Raw genomic sequence first — 27,011 nt, 5'->3', positions numbered from 1 at the left:
CCTATATCACTCACGTCTGTCGTTGGAAAATTACTGGAATCGATTGATTACGAGAAGCTGAATAAGTTCTTGGAAGACAGTTCCTTAATACCTACCTCGCAGTATGGATTTCGAAGGGTTGCTCTTGCACGCACCAGCTTCTGAAGTCTTTCCACGAGTGGTCTTCCTTTCTCGATGAGCGTAACCCAACTGACATTTACGTGGTGTCGTTTGACTGGTCAAAATCTTTGGCTCCGTTTGCCACAAGCGGCTTATTTTTAAACTTCAAAGAATCGGGATAACTGGTGAGGTATTGCTTTGGCTTCGGGATTTTTTATCCAATCGCTTTCAACGAGTGACCTATCGTGGTGAATTCAGCACGTACCTTCCAGCGCGTTCTGGAGTGCCTCAAGGCTCGATACAAAATCTTTAATTGTAATATGTGGAAACAATATCGATTTACCCGGTTTCAATGCATGTTTGACAGCTTCCGGTTTGCTGTATTACGCAAAGACGCAAAGGGGCGGACTTAGAGTTCCTGGATCAGGGGGCCCCGAAAGATCCCACGTCAATACGCTAGTTCAAAAAAAAACATTAAGCTTATTTAAATTGAATAACAGTTTTACCGCATGCTTTTTCAAAATGAAAACAACCAATAACTTTGAAACTATATTGATTCTATTTTTCATATTAATAGTATAAACGAAATATGAAATACTCTTTCGAAAAACACTAAAAAACGAATTCGAGTAAGTCGAAATACGGTACCGCGTAGCATCTATTTCGTTTTACGGTGATCTATAGAGGTAAAACCGTACCAAATCGACTACCTTGTAACCTTACATAGCCAATCTCTTATCCACTCTGTGACTACGTGTCAGGCCGCTCAGCAGAGAGGTAGTAGCCCCACCCTTTTCCCAGCATTAAACAAATTTGAATAGTCGAACTATAATTTGGATAATCATGGTCCAGTTGTTTCTTCCTTTAAGTGGGTGCTATGGCATTTCTTTTTTGGTTTTAGTTACGTTGTGACTTGTCACGTATGGAAATCAGGAACGTATGTAATGAAGTGCTTCGTCTTAGACGAGGGGTAAGACACTCTGCGAACTCGGTGTAAACTGCCGTACCTTTGACAGTGCTAAATGGAACTCGCGAACTCTTGAAAATATGTACCTTTAACAGTGCTAAATGCACGAACTCGGTGTACCGATTATATGAGACTGTCTTACCCCTCGGTCTTAGAGGGGTAGGGTGAAAAGTTAGGTTTTTGCCTAGTCAAATAGAAAAAGGTTGGTTTTTGGGCTCAAACAGAGTTCAAATAGAGAGGAGCATGCAGTGGTATAGCCAGATGGGTGGGCCAAGGGGCAAGTCCACCTCCCCCGAAACGTATGGCTTTTTTTGTTTCCCATTGTGTGCTATCTCCGAAATCAAATCCTGGTTACGGTGCTGGGCTGGAATCCGTGAGAATGTCACTTAGAATTCAATTCCGCTATTTCGTTTTTGAGTATCGGAATTCTTTTTTGGCATTTGGCTTCCGCAAAATTCTTAATTTCTTATGTTAAATTTAATTTTTTTTAAATTTGGTTTTATCTATTTAAACCTTTTTTGTATGGAATCTAACCACCACGTATAGGCCTCTGTGGTTGCCCGCAGAGTTTTATTTTGCGAAATATTATTATTATTAAATCAACAAACCTTTCTAGCTTGAATATTTTTTAGATATAGACGCGTCATCAGTCATGATATTTTAAAATTACTGTGCAATAACACATTAATTGGTATAAACTAGATAGTAACAAATTTGCAAATAGCATTTGTTTGAATGAATTAAGCAAAAACGTATTAAATGGTTTTTCCAAATGAATTTCAATGATTTTCTCGAAATGGACTTTCGGTCCTTGATGCGTTTTCGCTAATTAAGGCAGTGGTGACGTCCCTATACTGAAAACGTCAAAGGGTACAAAATAATACGTAACGCAGAACAGGCGAAAAAAAACCACCTATTAAAAATATAATTTTATATAACATTAGGTGGTTTTTTTTCGCCTGATCTGGGTTTTTTGAGCAGGTTCAAAAGTGTAACCCTATGACGTCATTTTATTCCAATTCTATCTTGACGAAAAAAACGAGTTGGAGTAAGAAGGGATAAGTTAGAGGTTAAAGGTTATATATTTGTTTTGTTTTTAAGATGGCGACCGGTGGTGAGATCATCAATATAGGACTCATTTTTCTTATTTATTTAATAATAATAATAATCAGCTAGGCTAATACAGAAGACACCACCTTAGGTCTAAGTCATCAAGCAACTTTTATAGTCATTGAATAGCATTTAACAATTGGATATTCGTTATTAAAAGCTTCAAAACCCGTTATGTTTTCGTGAAATGAAATTTAAGCAGACGAATCTATATAAGCGCCTCTAACGTGGCGTCGCCGAAGGTACACGGAGGTACACACTTAAGGTCTCCCTAGCTGAGGGCCCGCCTGTAAGGCGGGCTTCTCAGCTAGTTTTATATTTAAGCTAGATTAGTCCCTCTACACCTCCTTTCAAGGAGGAGTAAAAAGTGTAACGTTTGAGCTCTGGAACAAGCGAACAAAATTCGGAACAGGGTAAATCTTACCCCGAGAACAGGCGAATAAAACATTTTAGGGTAAAAAGTTTACACTTTTTGTCCTGGGACAGGCGAAAAAAAACTACCTATTAAGTTATTTCTGAACAGCCTCTATCTAAATTTAAAGTACCCTTTTTTCGAATAAATATGCCTTCTAAGAATTTTCCCAAATATGCTTCGCAATACCATTTGTCAAATCACAGTTCTTTATACAAATTTTATGTTCTTCAATTCTATCGGTAATTGAACGTTTGGTTTCTCCAATGTATACATTAGAACACGAGCAGGGAATTTCATAAATTACACCTCGTAAATTTTCTTCGGAAATTTTTGGTTTTAATTTTGAAAGTTGTTTTCCTAATGTGATAGTGGTTTTCGAAACTATATTTATACCAAATGGTTTTAAAATACGTTTTAATTTTTCCGTCGTGTTCTTCATGTATGGGAGAACCAATGTTTTTAATTTTTCCGAATCAACTGGTTTTAAATTTTGAACTATATTTTGGTTCAGAATAGAAGTCACCAAATTTTTAGGATAGTCCGAGCTTGTTCATTGATTAGTTATAATTTGTTTATCTAAAATGGGATTATCAGATATTTTCTCAATGTGGCTTTTTTGACCCTTTATCACTGATGTTTTCACCTGGTGAGGATGATTGGAATTGAAATTTAGAAACGTTTTTGAATGAGTGGGTTTTTGGTACATCGTGAAACATAAGCCATTTTGTTTTTTCTCAATATTAATATCTAAAAATGATAATCAACCAGAGTTTTCTAATTCTAAAGTAAATTTAATTTTCGAATTAATATTATTAATAGATTGGTCAAAAGCGTCTAAATTTTGTCTATTGCCTGACCACGCAAAGAAAATATCGTCCATAAAACGTCTTCCAAATTATCAACAAATAAATTGGCAATGATCGGGGTTGATTATCGGGGTGATAATTAGATTGAGTTGATATGGGACACAGGGCCGTGCAGACGTGGGGAAAGTGGAAGGGGGGGGGGGCAAAATCCGCATTGTCCCGTTGAAAAGGGCCCATGAGGGACTGTTAGGGGGCCCGCAAGTTGAAGGTGCCCACGGGAAAAGTTCAAGGGGGCGGGGGTGCAAATCGAAGCCCCACGAAAGCTCGGCACGGCCCTGATGTGACAAGATTTAATCTTAAATTACAAATAATCATTAATGATAATTTTCAAGTATAGGTAATTTATCAGTTGAACTCGGGTGATGTTATTTCACCAGTACATATTTACATCAGTTTATAATATTTTACATAAGTCTGTCACTTCCTATGTTCTACATGCAAAACTTTTACTGAGAGCTAGATACGAGAGACTTTATAATGGACTTCGGTGACGTTTTGCTTCTGCTCGTTATCGGGTCTAGCGGGGCGATTTTCGTACTATGATGACGTCACTCTGTGATTAGCTCTTACGAGACGTTAGTAAAATATTTTCCAAAGTGATATACTTATTGAAAAATATTATAGACGTATGATATTTATAATACCTGAGTTTCAAATATATAACTAGATATAGCCATAGGTGCCATAACTACAATAAGTAGGACACTTTCTATTGCTTTAATTCTAATTTCCTTACAGAACCTTTTTGCGACAAAGATACTCTCTTGAAGTTACCGTCCTTGGTGAATAATTTTCTTTAAGAATATAATCCTAATATCGGAGAGGCCGTTCTGGAGTCGTGAGGAACTTTGCCTTTGTTTTGAAACCCGCGTGCGAATCACGTGTGCCAAAAAACATATTTGGGCTCGTGCCACCGAATTTTATTTTTTATTTTATCAATTAAGTGTAATATTCCGCCGATCTATCGGAAACCAGATATTTTGGCTTAGGTGGAAGTCTCGCGTGTTTTAGACACTAGGGGGCTCTGTGCTGATAAAACATCTGGATTGCGCAATAGCTATGAAAATCAGTTCCGTTGTAAATTTCGTTAATTGTCATACTTACTGTTATTATGTTACTTATGATATGGCCTATTGAATCTTTCCATTATTTCCGTTAATTATAGTCCTTTTTTCATCATTTATTTGAAATCAACACGCTTTCTCCTATTCACTTCCGCAAGAGAGCTTTACAACGAAAACAAACTTCACCATTGAGTTGAGAATAATAATTAGCATTTCCGTACCCAAAAAACTACTATTCGAAGTTATGGGAATTCGAAGTTATGGGAATTCGAAGTTATGGGAATTCAAAGTTATGGGAATTCAAAGTTATGGGAATTCGAAGTTATGGGAATTCAAAGTTATGGGAATTCAAAGTTATGGGAATTCGAAGTTATGGGAATTCGAAGTTATGGGAATTCGAAGTTATGGGAATTCGAAGTTATGGGAATTCGAAGTTATGGGAATTCGAAGTTATGGGAAGTCGAAGTTATGGGAATGCGAAGTAATGGGAATTTTGTATTCGGGGTTTTGGTTCGAAGATATGAGAATTCTACGTAATGGGAATTCGGAGTTATGGGAATTCGGAAAAATGGGAATTCGGAAAAATGGGAATTCGGAAAAATGGGAATCGACGATATGGGAATTTATGGGAATTTTGTATTCGGAGTTGTGATTTTCGAAATTATGAGTCGTTCCCGCCTGCGTTACGTTCAAGGAGCTTGATTTCCAATCTAGGGTACGTAGTTATATTATCTTTGGCGGTACTAAACACTCACAAGGTTTCCCCTAATATTTTTTTTCTTTCAATTTCTACTAGGCATAATTCGCGACCGAAAACTATCGCTACGCGCCCTTAGGCTTTGGATCGCCATTCAACCAATGAGGTAGAATAAATAGAGATAAAAATCCACCTTCCAGGACCTACCGTTTCGCGGGACAGTATTTGTTGAGTTGGAGAGTTAGGCCTAGTAAATGAACTTAATCAAATCGTGTTGGCGCCATCTATCGTGTTATTGAAAAACTAAACCTTAATATATTTTGCAAAAGTGTCTGCTTATAGAAACAGATGGCGCCAATACGATTGGATAAAGTTGAAAATTAGGCCTAATTCTCCTACTCAAATAAAACGTGTCCCACGAATCCCTGATTTGTTTGGATCTCTATTTATTCTACCTCATTGCATTCAACCCTAGATAGGTAGCGGCTAAAGCTAGCAGACGCTATTGGTTTTTCCTCATCTTTATTCGTAAATTTGACTGTATTAATGAGACTTGGAATGTCTAAGGAAGATTTTACGACCGTGATGAAGCTCGTAGAAACGGGAGAGTTTCGTTTGGCTGACTTCTCATTTTTCCGACCACATAATACACGTTACGCCGACTGTCCATTTGGCCGACTGCACATTTGTCCGACTTAGAAGTCCGGCCCCCCAGCGCTCGAGCGAAGTGAGTGCGCGGCGACGGCAGGCGCCAATACTTAATTAGAATACATTGCCCGTTCTATAAGTCAACCTAACACTAAAGACACTGGGACAGGCTATAGTATAACAGTCGGTCAAATGAGCCGTTCATTTGACCGATTGAGCAATCGGTCAAATTAGCAGTCGTTCAAATGAGCAGTCGGTCAAATGAGCAGTGTGTCAGAATTTATAGCCCGGTGTACCTAGTAACAGAAAACATTACCCCCGGAGGCCTATCATCATAGTGCCCTACGCCAGCGTCCACCTAGCCCGGACAGGTGACAAATCCAGCATGGGTAGCAGTACCCTACTACTGATGGTCACACCTTTGACGCAAGCCACTCAACCCAGCAGAAGGTGCAGCAATGGATGGACCAATACCCACTTCGCACACAGCAGTGGGATTAAGAGTGGATGCGGTAGCAACGCCGGCCGACACCCCACCTAGAAAGGCAGGGAGTCAAGCCCTTTGTAGAGAGCTCCTAAAGGGGAACGACGGGACAAAGCGGTCCACATAACCCGGCACAGCTGACTCCAAAAGGCCGGGAAACAGGACCACCGTGCCCTCATACGGAGGCCCACCGCCCCACAGCAGGCTACCCAATCCGACGAGGTGGCCAGTTTGCACGGACCCTCCCCGTTAGCCTGAACCGAAGCTCAGTATCCAGCCCAAACCTGACCGAAGTCGGAGGTGGAGATAGGACCAATTGATCAGAGCTAACATCTCCCAGTGCGCCACCGCCCTTACGGGTTAAATGAGCAGTCGGCCCAATGAGCAGTCGGTCAAATGAGTAGTTGGACAAATGAGTAGTCGGACAAATGCGCAGTCGGTCAAATGGGTTGCTAATTTGGCCGACCAGAATTTCGGCTAAAAGGGTAGTAGGCCAAATGAGCAGTCAGGCTGAGTCGGCCTAATGAGTAGTCGGCCATATGGTCTTCTCATTTGGCCGACTGAAAGGTTGACCAAATGGGAGAGTTTCGTTTGGCCGACTTCTCATTTGGCCGACCACAAAATACACTTTACGCCGACTGTCCATTTGGCCGACTGCACATTTGTCCGACTGAGAAGTCGGCCAAATGGGCAGTCGGACAAATGGACAGTGCATTAGACCGACTACTCATTTGACCGACTGCTCATTTGGTCGACTGCTTGTTTGGTCGACTCCTCGTTTGGCCGACTGCTCGTTTGGCTGACTGCTCGTTTGGCTGCCTGCTCATTTGGCCGACTACTCGTTTGGCCGACTGCTCGTTTGGCCGACTTCTCGTTTGGCCGACTGCTCGTTTGGCCGACTGCTCATTTGGCATTTGGACGATACTAGGTGCGTTTGGCTAGGTACTGTCCTCTAGGTCGCGTTTTAGAAGGCCCAGCTTGGTTATAAAGAACGGGGCTGGGGGGGCGCCGGTCCGGACCCCAGCGCTCGAGCGAAGTGAGTGCGCGGTGCCATCAGGCACCAATACTTAGAATACATTGCCCGTTCTGTAAGTCAGCCTAACACTAAAGACATAGATAATGAGCAGTCAGTCAAATGAGCAGTCGGTCAAATGAGCAGTCGGTCAAATGAGCAGATCGCCTATTTGTTACAATGACGACGCATTCTTTTCGCGTCAAACCTTGAGCCAATGAATTTGAAATGTCGTGTTACGTCTTACACTTGACGTAGTTTAGCCCCGCCTTTTTCTCGACGCGCTTTCGTATCACCGTCCCAATGGAACCTTAGACATTCCAAGTGTATACCTCTATAGTTTCCTGATAATATATATATATATATTTTGCATCGTTTGCTTATGTTTTCATAAGTTTCTTTCAGAAAAACTTTTTAATTTGTCTCTAGCAGATGCTAGATCTTAGGCGTAACCTCGGAGAAGCCATGGACCATAGAGATAGAAAAGAAATAAAGGAAAGATTACCGCGTTAAGGCATGGACTAATTAATGTATACACAGGGACGGTCCGCACAACGCCACTCTCTCATAAAATCGGCGACTAAGTCTTGTTAATGCTATTCCCTCTTTTCCTCCCCCCTTAAGCAAAGTTAGCCGAGTCAAAACGTCATCAAACGGAAAAACGATGCTGCCCTCTATCTGCTTGGAGTCTATCGATGTTGGCGTCTGCTTATGATTTGAAAAACAAACGGTTTTTTTCGTTCATTTGAATAAGGTGTATGATTTAAGAGCTTTAATTTATTTAAGTAGTTTTACAAATTAATTATGAGGAAAAAGCTGTGTGTTTACCCTTCGTGTAAAAGTGATTCGAAGTATTGTCATAAAGAACACACGAAAGATTTCTTTATACCTTTCCTGTTCATCTTTTTCTAAGCCTTGTCCAAAAAAATCTTTGATTTACCATTATCGGAATCACTTAAATCCACTTTTTTAATTTTCTTTTTGTCTGGAGAAATTGAGAATAAGGTCTCGAATGTATGGGCCGAAAAATTAATATCAATGAATTTAATTGTTGATATAAATGAATTCATTTACCAAACGCACGTGGAGCTTACAACATCGCCGGCAAGGCGACTGCTTTTTTTATGTACCCTTAAACCTTTCCTCCCGTTTCCATCCCCCTTGACTCAGTTTGTCGTTAGTTCGCACAATCGCCGCTCGAGGGCACATTTAGCAATCGCTAGCCGCTAAATTTCCTATGCGGACCGTCCCTGTGTATACATTAATTAGTCCATGGTTAAGGCACCCCGGTTTTTGACCGGCAAAATTCATCCCACCCCCCCCCCCCCCCGCGCATGTATGAAAGCGGAGATGGGCAGAATTTGCAACGCCATCTATCCCATCTCATGGCTTCTTACATTGGCGAAAAGGGGTCGGCACTCGCGGTCAACTTCGCCAGATACAAAAGTGCCTCTAGTTCCTTTTTATCTCTATGCCATGGACGAATAATAAGGCGAGCGTAATAAGGTACGTCACTAGCGCCGTTACGCCACCTAGACTCGTTAGAAAACTTAGAATCCGTGCTTTCGAAAAACTGCTGTAGATTACGCGATAATACAAAAGTTTCGTATTTAACACATTGAGTTGGGAATATTAATCTAGAGATCCAATCAAATCTGCTCCCCGCGAAACAAGTTTTTGAAAATTACGAATGTGCCGTCTCCTCTAAAATGACGAGAAAACATTATTTTATGACCCGTGGCGCTATCCATTATTTTTGCAAAAAAATCTTTTCGCCGGAAAAAGCGTCTTATTTGAACGAACCATTGAGAGATAGACGGCGCCATGGGTAGAATGATAAAGTTTTCTCGTCATTTGGGAGCAGACGGCAGCAGTATTCTTATTTTTTAAAAACTTGTTTCGCGAAATACTGAAATCCGACGTTTTGATTGGACCTCTAGATTAATATTCCAAACTCAATGATTTAACACCCCACGGGATAATCGGGATTTTCGCTCTTCTTTCTGAACATTTAGCGGCTGCTGTCATCTGACATATTCGAATAGTTTAACTTTTTTTCCTCTAAATTTGAGTTGGTAATGATCTTTGGAGAAGTTTACGCCGTATTTAGGAGATTATGAGTGAAATACTGTAAACGACATTTAACAATCCTAAGTCTTCTAATCCAAGGTCAGTATTTAGTTCCCGCGTAAAAAATCCAAGGCTTACAAAGAATAATAAAATAAAAGTAGTTTTAGTTATTAGGAAGAACCCCTTTTTCTAATATTGGTCAGTCATGCCTAAAAGAATTGACAAAGACAATGAGATTACAGTTAACAGTGGTCGGAAAAGAGGTAAATTATATACCATTTTTTTACATTCGTAAAGGCATTTTCACTAATTATTTTCATTACAGGCACTGCAGGAGCTAAAAGAATTGCAGCAAATGGACACAAGTTACCAGAAAAGTTGCCTCCTGGAGAAATTTTAACCGATTTATATAAAGGACAGTGGATTCTTGGCCCCTCTATTGGTTTAGGAGGGTTTGGAGAAATATATTTAGGTACGTGCCTAATTTGAGAAATGTAAATAGTTGTTTCTTGTATTAACAAATTTTTCCATTTAAAGTTTCAAATGATATCAACAAACCAGTTGGTCAAGATTCTAGATATGTTATTAAAGTTGTGAGTATCATAAACTAAACGAAATGTTTTAAATTATTCTGCTAATGATAAACTTAAATCCAGGAACATCACCATAATGGTCCTTTGTTCTCAGAAATGCATTTTTATCACAGGGTTGGAAAAGAGGTCTCAAGTATGATGAAATGGAAAATATGTATAATTTAGGTTGAAAATTTTAATTTTCTTATAAAAATGTTTATAGTAAATGCCTGGGTTAAAAAGAAAGGCTTAGACTATTTGGGAATGCCAAGGTTCATTAGTTCTGGATCTCACGAGTACAAGGGGATAAAGTATCGTTTTATGGTCATGGATAGGTTTGGGGAGGACTTGCAGAAAATCCTCGTTCGATGCAGTAACAACTTTAGTTTAAAAACTGTATTCACACTTGGTCTCAGAATTGTAAGTTAACAATATAGGGGAACTGTATTATTTACACGTGTACAACTTTATCACTATTTTAGGTAGATGTTCTAGAATACATTCACAGTTTTGGTTACATTCACGCTGATGTTAAAGCGTCCAATTTGCTACTAGGTTATGGAAAAGAAAACCAAAATAAAGTATGTCATAAATTGTACAACTATTGAAATGTATTTTTCATATACCAAATATTTCAGGTATACTTAATTGACTTTGGTTTGGCTTGCCGGTTCATGTCCGGAAACAAACACAAAGAGTACAAAGAAGATCTACGCAAAGCCCATGATGGAACAATCGAATTCACTAGTCGCGATGCTCACATTGGTGGTACGTATTAAACCGGGCAACTGACATAAATGAAGTCCAAGTCTATGAAAAAAAAATTTGTACTTTCAGCACATTCAAGGCGAGGAGACTTAGAAATTTTAGGGTACAACATGCTTCAGTGGTTGTGTGGTCAGTTACCGTGGGAAGACAATCTAAAAGATCCTGAATATGTCAGCCACCAAAAGAGCGGGTTAGCTATTCTATACTAGCATTATCCTAGGACATATCGTTAAATTTTTGGGTTCTCCAATGATCACTATTAAATTATTTTGGGATCAACATTTAATCATTTGATGGGGTTTTAATAATCACGCATTAGAACATTTCAAAATTTAAATTATTTCTGTAATAGGTACATGATGAATGTTCCTCTTTTAATGGACAAGTGCTTCCCAAAAGGAAATTATCCTGAAGCCATATCAACGTTTCTACAATACATTGCTACCATTAAATTTGAGGAAGAACCAAACTATGACCACTGTCGCTCAATATTTAGGTCTGCTCTTAAAAAAGCACACGCGAAGGATGACATGAAGCTGTTATTTACCTCTCCTCAAGTTGCAAAGGCATCGAAAAGACCAACAACGCATAGGTCCAAGTCACCTACCAAGAAAGTAACTTGCGTTTCAATCAAAAAAATTATCTGAACTTGCTTTTTCTTTAACTCTTTTAACATCTCATGGAATGTTCTAACCGAAGAATCTTTACATAATTTGTGTATTTCTTAGCCTCTGAATGGTTGTGCCTATCAAAGAGTTAAAAATTATAGTGTTAGTTTTGTTAGCTTTTTCTTAACTTTTAACTGCCTAAAACAGTGGTTACTAAATATTTATTGATTTTATAACTCCTGAAGCGCACCAAAGCAGTAACAATATCTTCGAGTAGTGAGGATGAAATGGAAATCATAGATGTTAAAGAATGTCATCCAAGTAGGTCTAAAGGAACAAGAAGAGATAGAGTACATTCTCCACAACCCTCCACTAGTGAGAAAGCTAAACCAACCAGAAGTGGTTCAGCAAAATATAGGTATAAGTAAGAAATAAGAAAATCTTCAAATTTATGCCAAGTAATTTTTTTAAGGTCCCAAAAAAAGTCATCAACCAGTACAGATGACTCATTTGCTGAAGAAGTTTCTGCTGTGACCAAACATGATACTTCCCTAGAAAATCCCACCCCAGCCATGCTGCAAGTTATGCAGCGTAAGTTAGAACTGCAAAAGGAAGGTGCCAAACCTAAAAAGAAAACTTTTGCAACATTTTCCGCTTCGGGAAACACTATATCAGACACTTTGCAAGTTGTACAGAAATACAAAGAAAGGAGTCCTGAACTATTTGGAATTGTGGAGAGTACTGTTGTTATTCCTGATAAGCTAATGGGAAACAAAAACGTTAAGAAACCTAAAAGGCTACCACGTTCTCAGTTGGCCAAAGGTGCTAATCCCCTCCTTATTTAAATTTGTTACTATTCGCTAGTATATGTTTTTTGCATGCTTTTAAAATTCTTACTGGTACGTTGTTAATTGTAAAATTTCTAAATAAAAAGACTTTTTCGGACTTTTCACATCTCTTGCAGAATCTAATGAAAGGCAACCATTAGCCACACGACCAACGCAAGACCCACCGCCTCGACACTACAGAGAGAATAGTTACAGCCCTGAAGTTTAAAAATTACATCCTCAAAAGTTTTACTTCCTTACGAAAATATTAAAATTATTTTCGTTTATCATAACCCCAACTTCCTGTAGGTCTTTAAATTATAATTAAAGTTTTTTCGTGGTTTTAAAGAATTTAAGACATTTACGCGATTATTTTAACTTGTTTCATTATGTAAATTTTCGCAGTTTTTATCTTCATATTGATATATTCTTATAAAAAGTGTCTCAAACTATTAAAAGTTTGTTTAATGTCACATTGTTCTTAGGAAAAGAACGTATCATTTATTTTAAATTACACAGCACAAGGAATGGGAATTAATTCACATTGATCTAAAAATACAACATTACTTATGCAAATGATTTAATAAGTTTCTAGTTAGGATGTGTTATGGTTTAACACTTGGCCATCACACCAGTTAATGGCTAGTAAAAATATTGATTTGAAAAATATAAAAACTCATTAGTGCAAACAATTACTCAAGATATCTTTATTTTTAATTAAAACTGGATAACACTAGTTGGAAACCGTAATTTTAGTCAAAACAACTCGCACTCTCAAGCTAAACCATTCTTTTTTTGTTGGGTTAAGGATCATGGGAGTCTAAGAGGAGTGTAAAAGTTAAGGAAAAGCGAAACATGGAAGATTTTCAAATTTCCACTTTCGGTAAAAATTGCTTATCAGGGAGCTTTTTAAAATACATTCAAGTGTCCACATTTCTTTACTTTATATCTAAAAACGCTTCGAACTCGAAATATACAAACTTGGACAAAAACATTGTGACGACAATTTTACACATGAACAAAAAAATTAACTAAAAAGTTGCTTTTAATAATGGTTTTTTTAAAGGGATCAGGGTTAAATTTAATGAAATCCCACTAATGAACTTAATTAGTTGTAGAACTTGATCCATTCACAGGTTGGATCTGAAGTTGTTCAAACTGAGTTTTGTTTTTTAATAAATAAGTGGCCAAATATTCAATCGGATTAGATGGTCTAAAAATGAGACTCATGATCAAACTGGTCTAAAACTAGACTTATAAAATTAATTTTACCTTTCTTTAGCTAGAGTGGAGAGTGCTTGAAGCAAAATAGGAACGACAGTTTGGTCGAGATACTGACGAGTTGGCAATGACTGCAAATCTACCTTCGCTTTCTTAGAAGTTGGTTGTGACTGTTGACTACTGTCAACTGCGGGTGCAGTTCCCGTATTGCTGTCCTTTTCCATACTGTGCACAACCTTCTATAACAGTCTTTATGTAGCAATTTATATTTCATGTGAATTTAAATATCTGCTAGAAAAAGGATTAACCTGAACACTTTCTGTTACAGCAGCTGTAGTCTCACCAGAACCAGCTGGAGTTGTTGTTGCAGGAGTGGTAGGAGTTTCTGTTACTGGAGCCGCAGCTGTTTCGGAAGTGGCAGCAGGAACTTCAGTCGCTGTGGTTGTTTGTTCTAAAAAAAATTGATTTAAATTTCAAATTATAATGTGTTAAGCTTTATGTGGTCGTTTTTAAAACTAATGGATCATTTTCCATAATTGTAACAGCATTTGGAGGTATTTTACTGTAACACCGTTTTGGTAATGTGAAGTGTATTGCCATAACAGTGACAGCAAAGAATTTAGACCCCAGGAATGGAAACTGCCGCTCCATCTAGTATAAATTTGCTTGTCTCTAGCCTCCAAAGGCAAACCTAGGTTGACGGGCTTATTTCCGGTTCTATTGATTCGCCTAGCCGGAAGCTCTCCCGTCAACTCGAAGCCGAGACATTAACGGTTTTTCTTTCGCTTCCTGGGGTCTATATTCTTTGGTGACAGTAATAAGAAAAAGAAGACATGACAATGTTGCTTGCAAATTTTAAATTTTTTGCATTTTTCACTCCTGTATCATGTTAAAGGGCATTTTTACTTCAGAGTACTTCTAGTAAGAATTCGGTCTTCAAGGTTAAGAAATAAATGCCAAAATTTTTAAGTTATAAATTAATCATTCAATTCAATATTTTAAATCCATTAAACATTTTATCACTGAAAATTAAATAGTTAATTCGTTAATATAAAGATTTTTTTCATATTTAACTTATTAACTTCTGATGTATAAAAACACTAACATTAATCAAAACATTTTGCCGGCACCCAAAAAAACGTGTGAAAAAACCGGCGCGATTTGAACAAAGAAATGTCGATCGCCAAGGCCCGAATGAATACAGATTACAAAAATTATTAAATTACCCACTTAAGCCTTTGCCATTGAAAATCACGTTCGGTTTAGATTACACAACAATACCATAACCTCAAAAAGCGCAGCTCCTACTCTAAACTTTTATTGGTTTTTAAATTCGAAATTGAATTCAAATTCAACTGTCAATTTAAGAAAGAATCCAAAAAATTCGCCACTCACCTTCTGCCATTTTGTCTCACTTGACTTCAGTCACTTTCGAGATTTTCGGAATGAGTATTTTAAAAAAAATATATATATTGCACAAGAAAATAGACCAATGGAAAATGATCTTCCACAGCAAGATTCTCACCTTATTGGTCGTTAAGCTCCTCTACGTTATCTACTGTTACTCAGCGAGCCAATGAAATCTTTAGTTTAGGTTTTTGTCGTGGGTGCTGTCAAGATGGTTTCATATTGACGGTCAGGAAATAAAATTAATTTTCTTATAAGAAACAACTTTTGTATTAATATGTCTACCTCTAAAGTAGTTCTATCTTCTGATGTATTTTTTCTATGTTTAACTCACGCGTTGTCAACTGAAAGAGAAGAAATAATGGGATTATTAATAGGAGAAGTATAATAACAATTTTAATCAATCTATGGATGTAACATGTATAATAACGTATACTACCATAAACTCAGATAGATAATTCAGAAACATTGCATATCTCTTCTTCGATACTTTTAAGACGTTCAGACAAGAAGAAAGACAGGGTGGAAATATCACCTGAACAACTAACCATGGCATCAACGCGCGCTGAAATATCCTTTATCAATGGCACATAACATAAATGGCTTATTCAATATGCCAAGCACACATGATTGAAAACCAATAAAATATCACCTTAACATTAATACTATACTCTCTCTCAGAGAAGTTAGGTAAACCAATGAGAGTTTTGGGGTGGTATCATTCTCATCCGCATATTACAGTTTGGCCATCGCATATTGGTTAGTAAAAGTAGTAAAAATTAATATGAAAATATAATCTATTATTTTTGCTATTAAAGACCTGAGAACACAAGCAACGTACCAATTGATGGATAAATCATTTGTAGGGCTGATATTTTCTGTTTTTAGTCAAGAATACAATGTGAAATCAAAGGTATGAAGTATTTTGTTATAGTTTAAAAAATCACAGTGATCCCAAAACCAAATTTTAAACAGGTATCCCCACATCAAATTCAACTGATTGCGTTTCAAAGTGTAAATCAAAGCCCTGAAGGGGAAGCTCCTCAGTATAACAATTCTAAGGTTTTTTAACCTAAATGTTATTTTTACATATTTTAATTTACAGGTACGAAAAATTAGATGTGCCTGTACTTATTGAACCAGCACCTTTAAGCCATCATTGTTTGGAAATGCTAATGAATTTTCCAATGATTCTATGTGAAGAGGAGGAAGAGATTTTGCAGTTAACCACAAACTTCAGCAACCAAGATTGCCTCGCAAAGCTAATCAATGAGTCTGGTATAAATATAATTTTTTCTTATCTCTAGCACTAGAAGTAAGAGAAGTATCTTTTTTGCCCATAAAAATGAAACATGTACCTTCCCAGGTTCTAATTGAAATGATTTTTAGTAGCACAGAAAATCATATCTCAAAATTTATATTTGTAAACCATGTTCTCTGGATTTAATAGTTTATATAGCGTAATATATTTCACCAGGCACTATTTTTCTTCCAAAGTATATTTTGAAAAATCAACGGGAGCCTGCGAAGGTACAATTTCCAGCAAGTAACCTTAGAATTGAAAGATGTATTCTTCTCAGAGATACATTATATGCTTTTGCTAACAATAGTTTGGTCTGTTTTGCAGTATTTACTAGAGCAATATGTCATATAACTGAAATCATCAGTGCACCTCTAATGCAAGCTTTAGAAGGCCTTTGTAAAATAATAGATTTTGAAAATGAAAGGAAGGATATTAAGAGAGCAGAAATGGAATTGGAACTTGCAGTCTGTAAGAGACGTACAAAGGAGCCTTCAGTTACTTCTTCCTAACTTAATATTTCTTTAAAAAAGGTTCTTTTTAAATTATGTACAGACTACAGTTATTTTTGAACTTTGAATAAATCATTTTCAATTTATTTTTTTCTCTAAGAAGTTCTATTTTGTTGCCAGCAAAATTGTTATCCTATTCTGAAGATAAACAGATACTTCCCCCAATGTTGTTGATGGGGTTATTTAAATATATTCCTTAAATTTGCGTCATGTGTTCTCTTGTCACCTTCATAAAATGGTTTGGTTAACTATTTTGGAAGTGTGAAGATAAAGTTTTGTCTAAGCTGATATAACCTTGCATTTTGAACAAACATTTTTTCTGTATTTTAAAAACCTACATAGACTTATTTCGCTCCCAAAATAGTTGATCGAAAAAATATATTTCTGATACAATCAAATGTATTTCCGAATTACAGCTCAAAATTTAAAATCCAAATAAATAAGCGAGATGACGCATCAGTTAATTTGTTAATATTTTTTGCGTATATATACAATGTATGCTGATAATGGTGGGGAAAAGCACCAGTACAAAGGCTAAGGGGGAAAGAAAATACGCTAGAGTACAAGATGAATTTTGTAGCATTAGAATTATAATTTTTTTTAGTATTATCAATAAAGAATGCTTCCGAAACCAAAAATTTTTTTCATACTGTCCCAGTAGTACTTTTTCCACCCTTCTCTAGTACACTCCAATTCACTTTTGGGAACGTTTGTTTGAGTCAGCTGCACAATCGTGCTATCTTCCGTTTGAGATATATCTATTAACACTTTGGAGAAATGACCATCAGGCCATGACTTGAACCTCCAGTTTTGGACAATTTTTTTGTTTGGTATCTGAAAATAAACCTTTATTTAACAATGTTCTGGTTTATAGGAAGTGGTACAAAAAAAAACATCAAAATTCATCATAAAGAATTAATAAAACATACCACTTCAGTAAATGTTCCTGTAATACTTCCTCCAAGCAAAGAAAATTTTCCATTATTTTCGGCTTCTACAATGCAAGGACCTTGACTGAAAGCTTGGACCATCTGAAATATTAAAATAAACGAACCACTAAAATAAGGTTTTATTTAATTTGAAACCCTACAAATGTTTATGTACGGTTCATGCTGTAGCGATTAGTAAGGTTGAAATAACTATTCTCCAACCCAAAGTGAATTATAAATTGCTTTTAAATTTATATCTCAGCCTCAAAGTAATTTAAAAATGTAAGTGTTATGAAGTGCTGTAAACAACTTTTTTATGACATAAGTAAAAAGAACAATGGCTACAGAGATTTATAACGGATGTTTTAAATGATCCAACCAGATATAAAGCCAAAACAAAATTGGTTCAATTAATCTGTCACGTTTTAAAATTTATTTAAAAAATAACTAAAAAGTTAACCATTAATTGCCAAGATCAGTTCTGAGGATGAATATTTGTAATTTTAGTAACAAAAGTAATACTAAGGGGATACTTTTTGGTTGTTATGAAACTTAAAGTGTACACACTCAACCCTTAAGGCGAATTATTCCACATGTTTTGATGAGGATTACTGTAAACTCTATATTATTGGCTCAGGGGCCAGGCTGCCTTTAAAAACCAAGTTAAAGTTCCAATACATATTATCATAAATAAGATAACAAAAAGTATAACAATTAGCAAAATTTATCACCTAACTGATTTTCAGAGTAATTGCGCAATCAAGGTTTAGAGTCTAAATGTGGCCAAACCAAAATATACTACTACCAAGTATGATAATAAACTACTCGGTTCAGTTGAGAGTCCCTGTCATAGCTGGGTTAGAGAGTGTCAGTGTCACAAAAAAGGTTTGGCAATAAAATTGGACTTAATAAGAAGGCTCTTATTCTTATTATGAATTAAAAAATCTAATTACTTCTTTAATAGTAAATGCACGGTAGAAATCTTCAGCTGTACACTTAAATGTTTCACTCATTATTATCTCTCCTGTATCTATTTTCACACCAGTTTTCCCAACTTTCTTTCCATTTTTAACCTAAAGAGTAATTGAAAACTGCCATAAATAAAATTTACACATAAGAAATCAATAAAAAAACCTAACATTATTTAATATGGTAGAGTCTATTGGTGTTTTCTCCTTCGCCATTGAATTAATCAGTGATTTAGTTTCAGAGCCATCTTTGGTAGGAAGTATCATGCCTTGGGAAAATTCTTTCCTGAGTCCATCAATATATTCTTGTAACTTGTTCCTGATGACTTCGCTTCCTTTATGACGCATCATTTCCTTCAGGATTTCCGCTTCGTGCGATTGAGTTTTAATGGTAACAGTAACCTACGGGTGAATTTGACAAACTAAGAACTTTCATAAACCATTGCCTACTGAAGTGTAGGTAAAATCTCACATCAACGTCTTTTGGCTCATGCTCTTCACTTAAATTTGGTATTTCAATTTTACCATTAACTTCTTCGTCAGAACCATTTAATCGACCTAAATTTACATAACGTTATTATTTAAAAAATATTCCATCTGTTGATTTTTTATGTTAATTTACCTTTCCATTTTAAAGTCAGAAGCCATTCGTAGAAGAAAATTAATTTAGCTTTTCTATTATTCGCAACTGCTTCTCCTTCGCATTTAGATATTTCAGTTATTTCAACTGCTCCTAAAAATTAAGTGACCCTCTTTTAGGAACCAAATATTGATTTTTTTTTAAATATATCTTACCTATCTCTTCCTCAATTTTCAAATTTAGGAATAATTCTTTTAATTTATCCTTTGACCACTGAGAAGCATTCTTTTCAGTCCTAAATAGAATTTAGGTTTTATGATAAAGGTGTGATGACATAGAGAGTGACAAAGGTTCCATTTAGTTCTACTTCCTAAGCATAAATTTACTATTTATTACCAGAAGTGTATATCTTAGAGAAGTATCTAACTACATCCCAATGGTACTAAAATTTTTCAGTTGAAACAAGTTCCCACTGCCTTTCCCAAATGTCTTGAAAAAATAGTAAAGACGAAATATGTAATATTAGGGATTTTGCAATAATAGGTCCCACTAGCCAATTCTATTTTTGTTAGCTAAATCTTGAAGAACTGTGCGTAGATTGTGAATATAGAATTTATTTTTACCGGAAATGAATATTTAATTTTTAAATTAATTTAGAAGTTGGTACACTGTGAAAAGGTAAGATAAGGTATAAATAAAGTATTGGTGCCGCACGCTCATTACACTCTTGTGCTAGGGGCGGATTGAACCACCACAGCCTCATTCTTGCTAATCAAGCTAGGCTGTCTAGTATTGCGACTTAGAGGACATAGTACCAACTTCTAAATTAATTTAAAAATTAAATATTAATTTTCATTAAAAATCATTACATATTCGTAATCTACGCACAGAGTTCTTCAAGATTTAGCTAAAAGAAATAAAATTGGCTAGTGGGACCTATAATTGAAATTAGCAATTTATTATATCCCAAAACATTTGGTTTAAAAATAAGTATACACAATGTAATTTCTTCATATCACATCGGTAGGTGGAGTAATAAAGACAATAAAATTTAAGCCATGATGTAGTATAGGCTTCTATGATTTGTGGGAAAATAAACCCCATTTGAAGTGGCTAAGACACGTGTTTCACTTTTTTATGGCCTAGACAGATACTTGTCTTGAAACAGTTCTATTCAATAACTCCGATACTATTTATTGATTTAAAAACTCAATAATGTAAAATACAGCATAAAAACGATACAAGACTGTCGGACAAACTACAAAAGCAGCTAGTTAGGTGCATAAGCAAACTTTGCAAACCGAAAATTAAAATTATACAAACCAGTGCCAATTATTTACATTCGTTGCGTCTGGACGTTCTTCAACAATCCAACGTGGATCACCTTCTCCCCATTTAGCCATGCTTTCAACCAATACTAAATTGCGAATACCAAGTCTTAACGGAAGATATAAAAAATGGTTTTTTTTTGGGAAAAATACAGAGAACACACAATATAAAAATCTTGTAATTTCTAAAACGAAAAATAAATATAATTTCACCGAATATTTAACGAAATTAAAGGAGCAGCAGCACAACCGGCGTAAAAAAAGGTCAGAGTGCCTAGAAGTTCTAACTTCTTGCGTAATTATCTTCCTCTTAATTGTAAAAGCCAAACCAAGGAGGCCAAACTGCCAAAGAAAATTCGAGAACTACTGCAGCGATAATTCTGCTATATAGACCTTTTGCGGCGTCTGAAATTGAAGCTCGTAAAAATGTTCTGGTAGCCCTGTTGATGAAAAGCTGTTTTCCATACAGAATCTACTATCAAAGATAATATAACTACGTCTTTGCTACTATCCTACTGTTAATTCTATTAGTTTTAAAAAATAGTTGTAGCGTTTGATTTCACTTTTAGGGCTTTGTGATTTACCATTCATTTCCTTAGTATTTAAGAGAACACAAATATTTAAGGTAAGATTAATTAGTTTTATGTTTTATGAGTTAAAAGGATCAAAATTAGGACCCCTGTAGCAAATTAGAGTCGGGCCGACGTCGGCAAAAGGTACTAAACACTAAAGTCGGCCGACCTTTGGATTCAGGGTCGAAATGCCCTAGGGGTAAAAGGGTCGGCCGCCTACAAAACGTCGACTCTTTACCGCCTTTTAATAGACCTAAGAACCGACTCCGAAACGACGTCATCCCGACTTAGAATGTCCTGTATAATTACGTCGAAACGACTTACTTTTTGATATTTTAAGTGACTGAAAATGACCAAATAAAACCGTAAATATAGCTATATACATGTATGTAGTTGGTCAAGTCCCATGAACGGGAGTGAAACCAGTGTTGCCAATGTTTGACGAGCGAAAATCCCACAGTCCAGTCCCAAAATTTCCAGCCAAACCCCCTACACGTTTTTAGCCACGCCCCCTCCCAAAACTCAGCGGAAAACATGCCAAATATTTTCAAGTTTCGTAGGCCAGCGCGGGAAAAAAATTAAATAAAAATTACTAATAATTTTTATAAAAAAAATCTTTAGGAAATGTTTTGTTAAGTCATTTTACCATCTTCTTTGATTGAAACGTACGCTTAAATGAGCAGTATTTTTAAAATTGCAAGAGATTTAATATTATGGTTATTGTGATTATAGAAGTCTGATATTTTCGGTTTATGAATTTCTGGAAATAGTGCTTTTTCAAAAATGCAGGCCAAAAATCCCACCAAATTAACGATTTTCGCTTAAAAATCCCTTTATCCCACACAGCCCAAAAAATCGCCAAAAATCCCACAATGTGGGATTTATCCCACATATTGGCAACACTGAGTGAAACAATGAGTTTATTTCCGTCAATCGGAAAGCTCTTAAATCTAGAGTACAGAGTTCTAGAATTTCTTGGGGCTTAGTAAAAGTAACGAATAAATCTTCATTAATAATATCTTAACCTAACATATTTAGCTATAGGAATGTAACCTACTTGAGCTGAGAGATTTTTAATAAGGAAACATTCTCAGATTGAATATATAATCTTTTTCGAAAAAATATAATACAGAAAGGAAGTTATTTTAAAAATATTTCAATTGGTTTTATCAGGGGGTAGAAACGTACGCGAAATGCGTTGTCTCATGCGATTCCCTAGTGGGAGAGGTGGGGGTGGAAGTTTAGTCTGAAAAGTTTCAGCGGGTTCGTCTGCTTCGATCTATGGACCTCGTGTCCTCGTTCGGGCCTTGGACTAAAAATGGATCACGCTTATTGTCAAAAGAAACAACCCAAATCTAAAAAGCCGAATGGTTAGTATTACAATTTTAATTATCATCGATGTAGTCATAAATTGTTTGTCTTAAATATAATTTCAGTGGTAAACTTTAAAAAACTCTTCAAAATTTATATCTTTGCCCAATGAAGAGATTGAATCTCCTGATTAACCTTTTGTAAAAATAAGTTTTAAATGCTTAATTTCAAATGTTTTCCTATATTTTTATTCTTTTTAAACAGCTTTGCTTAGAAAAAAATTAAGGCTAGAGGTCGGCGCATGGATAGTAGATTTTAGAGGATCGGTAAAAAGCCTGGTTTTTAGCCCCCGTAAACCAATCACACTAAGGGAGTCGTCCAAGGTTATTTGAGAAAACCAAGTATCGCTAAGAGTGGACGATACTGTTCGAAAAAAGAAAAAAGATAAACACGAAGTACATTTTTACGCCAAAAGATATTTTTTCACGTTTTTATAGATCAAATATGATATACTAAATATCAGTTGATAGTTTTTATTGAATTAAAAAAACAAAATTAAAAATTACTAAAATATAAAGCGCAAAAAATTACGTAACAATATCAACCGCATTAGATTGCCATTTTGAAATTTTAAGATCACGTGGTACAAACAAAGATAATTTAAACTCGTACCCTAGATTCGAATACTGAGAGCTTTCCCATTGACGGTTTTGTTACGAAGCGTTTACCCTTTTCCGGCACGTGACCTCAGAAAAATCGGGCTCCATCGGTTGAGGCACGACCAACTTCGATCATGCGCTGCCGCGCTATATAGCGTGGTAGCGCGTGATCGAAGTTGGCCGTGGTTGCGGTAAGGCGCAAACCATGGAGCGAATTTTTTCTGAGTTCCGGCGGGAAGTGGGTAAACGCTATCGGCAACGCGCGAGAGAGTGATTTCGAATCTAGGGTACGAGTTTAAATTATCTTTGGTACAAACGACCTTGCAAGACTCCCTCGGAGTCTCTCGAGCTGATTGATACGCGGGGATAAATAAAATGCACTGTGGAAGGCTATCGAAAACCTGTCCTCTTAATTTACTGTCCATGGTCGGCGGAAAGAATAAATTAACCGGCTAAATTTCGATTAACCATAAAAAGTTTGGTTAACTGTTTTTTATGAACATTTTATAGGAATAAACAACGATTTAACATGCAAAAATAATCGTTTTTTTCGTATTTTTTTTGGATAATTTGCGGTTTTGAATAAAAATAAATAATTAGATAATTTCTAATTCAAACGCCGATCTCTAATTAAGGCAAATCCAATAAAAAATGATGACAAATGAAGCATTCCATTAGGCCTACTTGTCCATATTTACAGAGGTGGGCAAAAATGTTGAGCAGCTTTCCAAAGTGAACGCTCAGAAATTTTTTCCGCGAGCATTCAAGTGAACCTGATCTCAACGCAGGCGATAATATGTGATCTCTCTTCAACTGAGCAAGCTCAAGGCGAGCGCGGAATTTTCTTTTCAGCGGCTGAATGACTATGATATTTACAATTGAAGGCACCAACGTTATTAATAAACTTCGCTACAATTTCAATTTAACCCAACTTATGATTAAAGATGATTTGTGATAGTTCTTACAACTCTTGAATTGGCAAGATTTTCCCATATTTAGTTTACACCTTGGTAAAATTAAATTCCAATCAGTAAAATTATAAAGAAAATTTACGCTTCAAATCAGACTTGGTCGAAACCTCGGGCCTCGTCCTCCAGTCCCGATTTTTTTTGTTTAGACTGCCAGCAGCCAGCACCGACCTCGGATACGAGATTTAAAACTGAACCGAACTGAATTTTTCAGACTTTTTAGCCCCACGGTATTACATTGCCCCCCGCAACTAGGGAATCGTATGGTTAGACGGGAGCCCGTAGGAATCTCGCTGCATTTCCAATCTAGGGTACGTAGTCTAGATTATCTTTGGTTTTATTAAATCGCCAAAGTTTCACAGTTTTGAGCGATTAATTGGCAAAGCGCGACCTTAAATCGACTCTTTGTGCCACAGGGGTAATAATTAAATGTAAGGTCTATTTTAAGTCGGATAATAGTCGGCATTCCGACCATAAATAGTCCCAAAAAAGGATTTACGGTTTTAGTGTCGAAAAACGTTTTTAGGTCGGCATTTGGTCGTCGACTATAAAGCGACTTTTCGACCGTACCCCGACCCTAAAACGGCTGCATGTGCTACAGGGGGAAAAGTACACGAGCTAAAATGGCAAGCTTAAACTCCCGGATGGTTCTCCAAAGCTGGACACGTCAAAAGGATGTGACTTAGGTCTTTGACCTCATGGTTACAGAGTTTGCATGCTGGCAAGTCACCGAAAAGTTGGGCCTGTCGTTGACCAGTCAACAAAGCACCACAACGGGCATAAAAAAGTAGGCCACTCTGCCACGATCCGTCGTAGAAGGGCTCTGGAGCTGGAACACTTTTCAACTGATATAGCAAAGGCTACGCTTCTCTCTTATTTCAGCCTTACACAGTTTTCTTGCAGATTCCCGAACGTCCCTTGTTACAATCCTGGTCCATTGATGTTCGTACGTAGCCTCACTCCTTTTAGTGCGAATACCGTAAATTTTGTCAAGATGTTCTAGCCGCCGAAAAAAAGCGTGTTCTAACATTTTCTTGTCGCAAGGCCCGAAACACGATACCAAGAAACATGTGGCTTGGCATCAACATCAGCCGATCCAAGTACTTCATTTGCTAACCACCTCACGCTCACGCATAGTGCTCCCACCAAGCTCCCCCTTAATAGCAGCATTCGGAGTACAGGGACCCGCAGACAAAGCCCTCCTACCGGCTTCTCTTTGAGCATAGTCCAGCGCTGCAATGGAGGCCTTCGAGAGTGTCATCACCTCATTTGCATACGTAAGGGCGGGAACCGCCACCGACTTCCACAAAGTGCGCCCGACAAAGTAGTTGTTGTACGAATATTTCGCCAAATCCTTCACTGCCCATCAAGGGCGGCTTGGTGTTTTGCGGGGCCGGGTTCGAAATATACTTGCGGGGCTCTCGACTTTCGGATTTCATAACCCCTATAGCTTTACCCTCCTTTTACACACCCCCGTTTTACCCCCCGTCGTTTTATTGATCAAATATTGCACTATTTTAAGTTTCTAACATTGGAAGACATTAATTTTATTTTTATAGTTCATTTACAGTTGTAACAGTTACTTGTTACCTTTACCCTTTAAAATTGATCTAGATCTTTTGGAAGAAAAATCTTTTATTACGCCATCAAACTCTAATGATTTCGCAACTTTATTTTCGATTGACAATAAGGCTTGTGATGACAGTCTCTCTTGGCTTATAGTTGATCTTAGATAGTTTTTAATTAATTTCAATTTTGAAAAAGATCTTTCTGCTGAGGCTACTGAAACTGGAGTGGTCAACAAGTATGCCTCTGTATAACATTTCCATTGAAAAAATTTCAATGAGACCTTGTTTCAAGCGGAACATACAATGAGCGGACCCAAAAGTGCAAAAATGCTTATAATCCTTGCGCTATCAGCTAGGCTAATACCCTAGGCTAATACCCAAGGCACCACCCTAGGCCTAAGTCATCGAGCGACTTTTAAAGCCTTTAATTCAGGTGGCCGGGTTACAATGCGTAGGAGGGTGGTGGCAAGCCCTGCATGCCACGCGTACGAGCCAACAGCTCCCTACACTAACTATTACCGTTAACCTCATCAAGTTTTTATGGAAGGGGAAACCGAAGTCTATTGAAAAGGTTACCATGGAAATGAAATCATGTGATCGCGAGGCACGAGCTAAACTTGACATGGGCAAAGCCAGAAACGCGCGAGGAATTCTCACTAATTTCCGATTCCCATCTGTAAAGTTGATGACGCATATTTCGTCACGGAGTTGTAAGTGACGTAATTTAGTCATATCCCGTGAGCAAGGTTTCATTAACGAAAATGCTTTTATGGCATACTTATGAGTGATTATGTTACATATGATATTAGGGTACAACCCTGTTATTTTTAGTTATATAATTTAAAGTATCAATAGCTGTCAAGACTGTTACAGGAATAACATCTTTAAACAACTGAATCTCTTTAAATAATTCTTCTCCGTCTACATCGTCAATTAACGTCGTTTCGAGATTTTTACAATAATTTTGTAGATCTTCTTCCGAAATGTTTTTTATTGCACCCGCACCATATAAGAAGCCAAATACATCTTTGTGCTCTCTGTACAATTTAAATCTACTTTCCATGGCGGATAACGCGTTATCAACTAATTTTAAAAAATAATTCGTTTTAAATTGAACCTCACCATTGTAAACTGTTTCATCGGGACCTTCATAACTAAAAATTTTCTTTTTTTTTTCGTGTCCTAACTTCCCTAAAAATGGTTGAATATCAAATTCAACGATAATTTTGAAAAATAAATACAATTTCTGCTAAAATGTTTAGTCGCTACGTCCATTGTCACTTTTTGGTTTTGCTGACTATATTAACTTTGGTCAACATTTCGTACCAAATAATCAAACTAACGATGAAATCAAGACATAATGCTTAGGGCCGGAATTTGAAATCTAACAGCTCTAACCTGGCCACCACCCTCCTACGCATTGTAACTCGGCCACCTGGATAAATGGCTTTAAAAGTCGCTTGATGACTTAGGCCTAAGAT

At 36.8% G+C, this 27,011-nt stretch overlaps 4 protein-coding genes across 8 annotated transcripts; 2 read left to right on the top strand and 2 right to left on the bottom strand.

Moving 5' to 3' along the window:
• Positions 1–9,347: 9,347 nt before the first annotated feature.
• LOC149934737 (serine/threonine-protein kinase VRK1-like) lies at positions 9,348–12,614 on the top strand. Of its 3 annotated transcripts, none has more exons than XR_016482248.1 (14): positions 9,348–9,531; positions 9,600–9,695; positions 9,758–9,904; positions 9,970–10,025; positions 10,089–10,158; positions 10,228–10,424; positions 10,487–10,585; positions 10,643–10,772; positions 10,842–10,962; positions 11,125–11,386; positions 11,501–11,542; positions 11,626–11,798; positions 11,853–12,279; positions 12,345–12,459. XR_016482248.1 is itself a non-coding variant. In XM_090180586.1 (14 exons), exons 2-14 carry the CDS (start codon positions 9,638–9,640, stop codon positions 12,434–12,436), a joined length of 1,797 nt encoding a protein of 598 aa, XP_090036712.1. In that variant the 5' UTR covers positions 9,348–9,531; positions 9,600–9,637; the 3' UTR covers positions 12,437–12,614. The 3 variants fall into 3 exon arrangements, 2 of the variants coding, with proteins under 2 accessions (XP_090036712.1, XP_090036713.1); XM_090180586.1 differs by having other exon boundaries at positions 11,853–12,202; positions 12,345–12,614; XM_090180587.1 differs by lacking the exon at positions 11,501–11,542 and having other exon boundaries at positions 9,349–9,531; positions 11,853–12,202; positions 12,345–12,606.
• A 272-nt stretch (positions 12,615–12,886) lies between these two features.
• Positions 12,887–14,970, bottom strand: LOC149934736 (uncharacterized). 2 transcript variants are annotated; one of them, XM_090180591.1, is made up of 4 exons: positions 14,824–14,970; positions 13,737–13,879; positions 13,480–13,664; positions 12,887–13,420 (listed from the first exon to the last, which is right to left on the bottom strand). In XM_090180591.1, exons 1-4 carry the CDS (start codon positions 14,831–14,833, stop codon positions 13,312–13,314), a joined length of 447 nt encoding a protein of 148 aa, XP_090036717.1. In that variant the 5' UTR covers positions 14,834–14,970; the 3' UTR covers positions 12,887–13,311. The 2 variants fall into 2 exon arrangements, with proteins under 2 accessions (XP_090036717.1, XP_090036716.1); XM_090180590.1 differs by having other exon boundaries at positions 13,480–13,667; positions 14,824–14,969.
• Positions 14,971–15,006: 36 nt separating this feature from the next.
• Positions 15,007–16,652, top strand: LOC149934735 (lys-63-specific deubiquitinase BRCC36-like). The gene is made up of 7 exons (XM_090180589.1): positions 15,007–15,217; positions 15,286–15,400; positions 15,502–15,594; positions 15,654–15,748; positions 15,811–15,881; positions 15,941–16,113; positions 16,463–16,652. The coding sequence occupies exons 1-7, from the start codon at positions 15,113–15,115 to the stop codon at positions 16,645–16,647; spliced, it is 837 nt and encodes a 278-aa protein (XP_090036715.1). The 5' UTR covers positions 15,007–15,112; the 3' UTR covers positions 16,648–16,652.
• A 45-nt stretch (positions 16,653–16,697) lies between these two features.
• Positions 16,698–20,757, bottom strand: LOC149934734 (activator of 90 kDa heat shock protein ATPase homolog 1). Of its 2 annotated transcripts, none has more exons than XM_090180975.1 (9): positions 20,645–20,757; positions 20,448–20,561; positions 19,340–19,419; positions 19,167–19,277; positions 19,017–19,102; positions 18,716–18,946; positions 18,530–18,649; positions 17,577–17,678; positions 16,698–17,481 (listed from the first exon to the last, which is right to left on the bottom strand). In XM_090180975.1, exons 2-9 carry the CDS (start codon positions 20,525–20,527, stop codon positions 17,257–17,259), a joined length of 1,035 nt encoding a protein of 344 aa, XP_090037101.1. In that variant the 5' UTR covers positions 20,528–20,561; positions 20,645–20,757; the 3' UTR covers positions 16,698–17,256. The 2 variants fall into 2 exon arrangements, with proteins under 2 accessions (XP_090037101.1, XP_090037102.1); XM_090180976.1 differs by having other exon boundaries at positions 20,666–20,754.
• Between the last annotated feature and the right edge of the window lie 6,254 nt (positions 20,758–27,011).

This window comes from Leiobunum rupestre, chromosome 7, assembly GCF_980474605.1.
Source record: "Leiobunum rupestre chromosome 7, qqLeiRupe1.1.hap1, whole genome shotgun sequence".
Taxonomy (NCBI): domain Eukaryota; kingdom Metazoa; phylum Arthropoda; class Arachnida; order Opiliones; family Sclerosomatidae; genus Leiobunum; species Leiobunum rupestre.
This window is presented reverse-complemented; position numbering and strand designations above follow the sequence as displayed.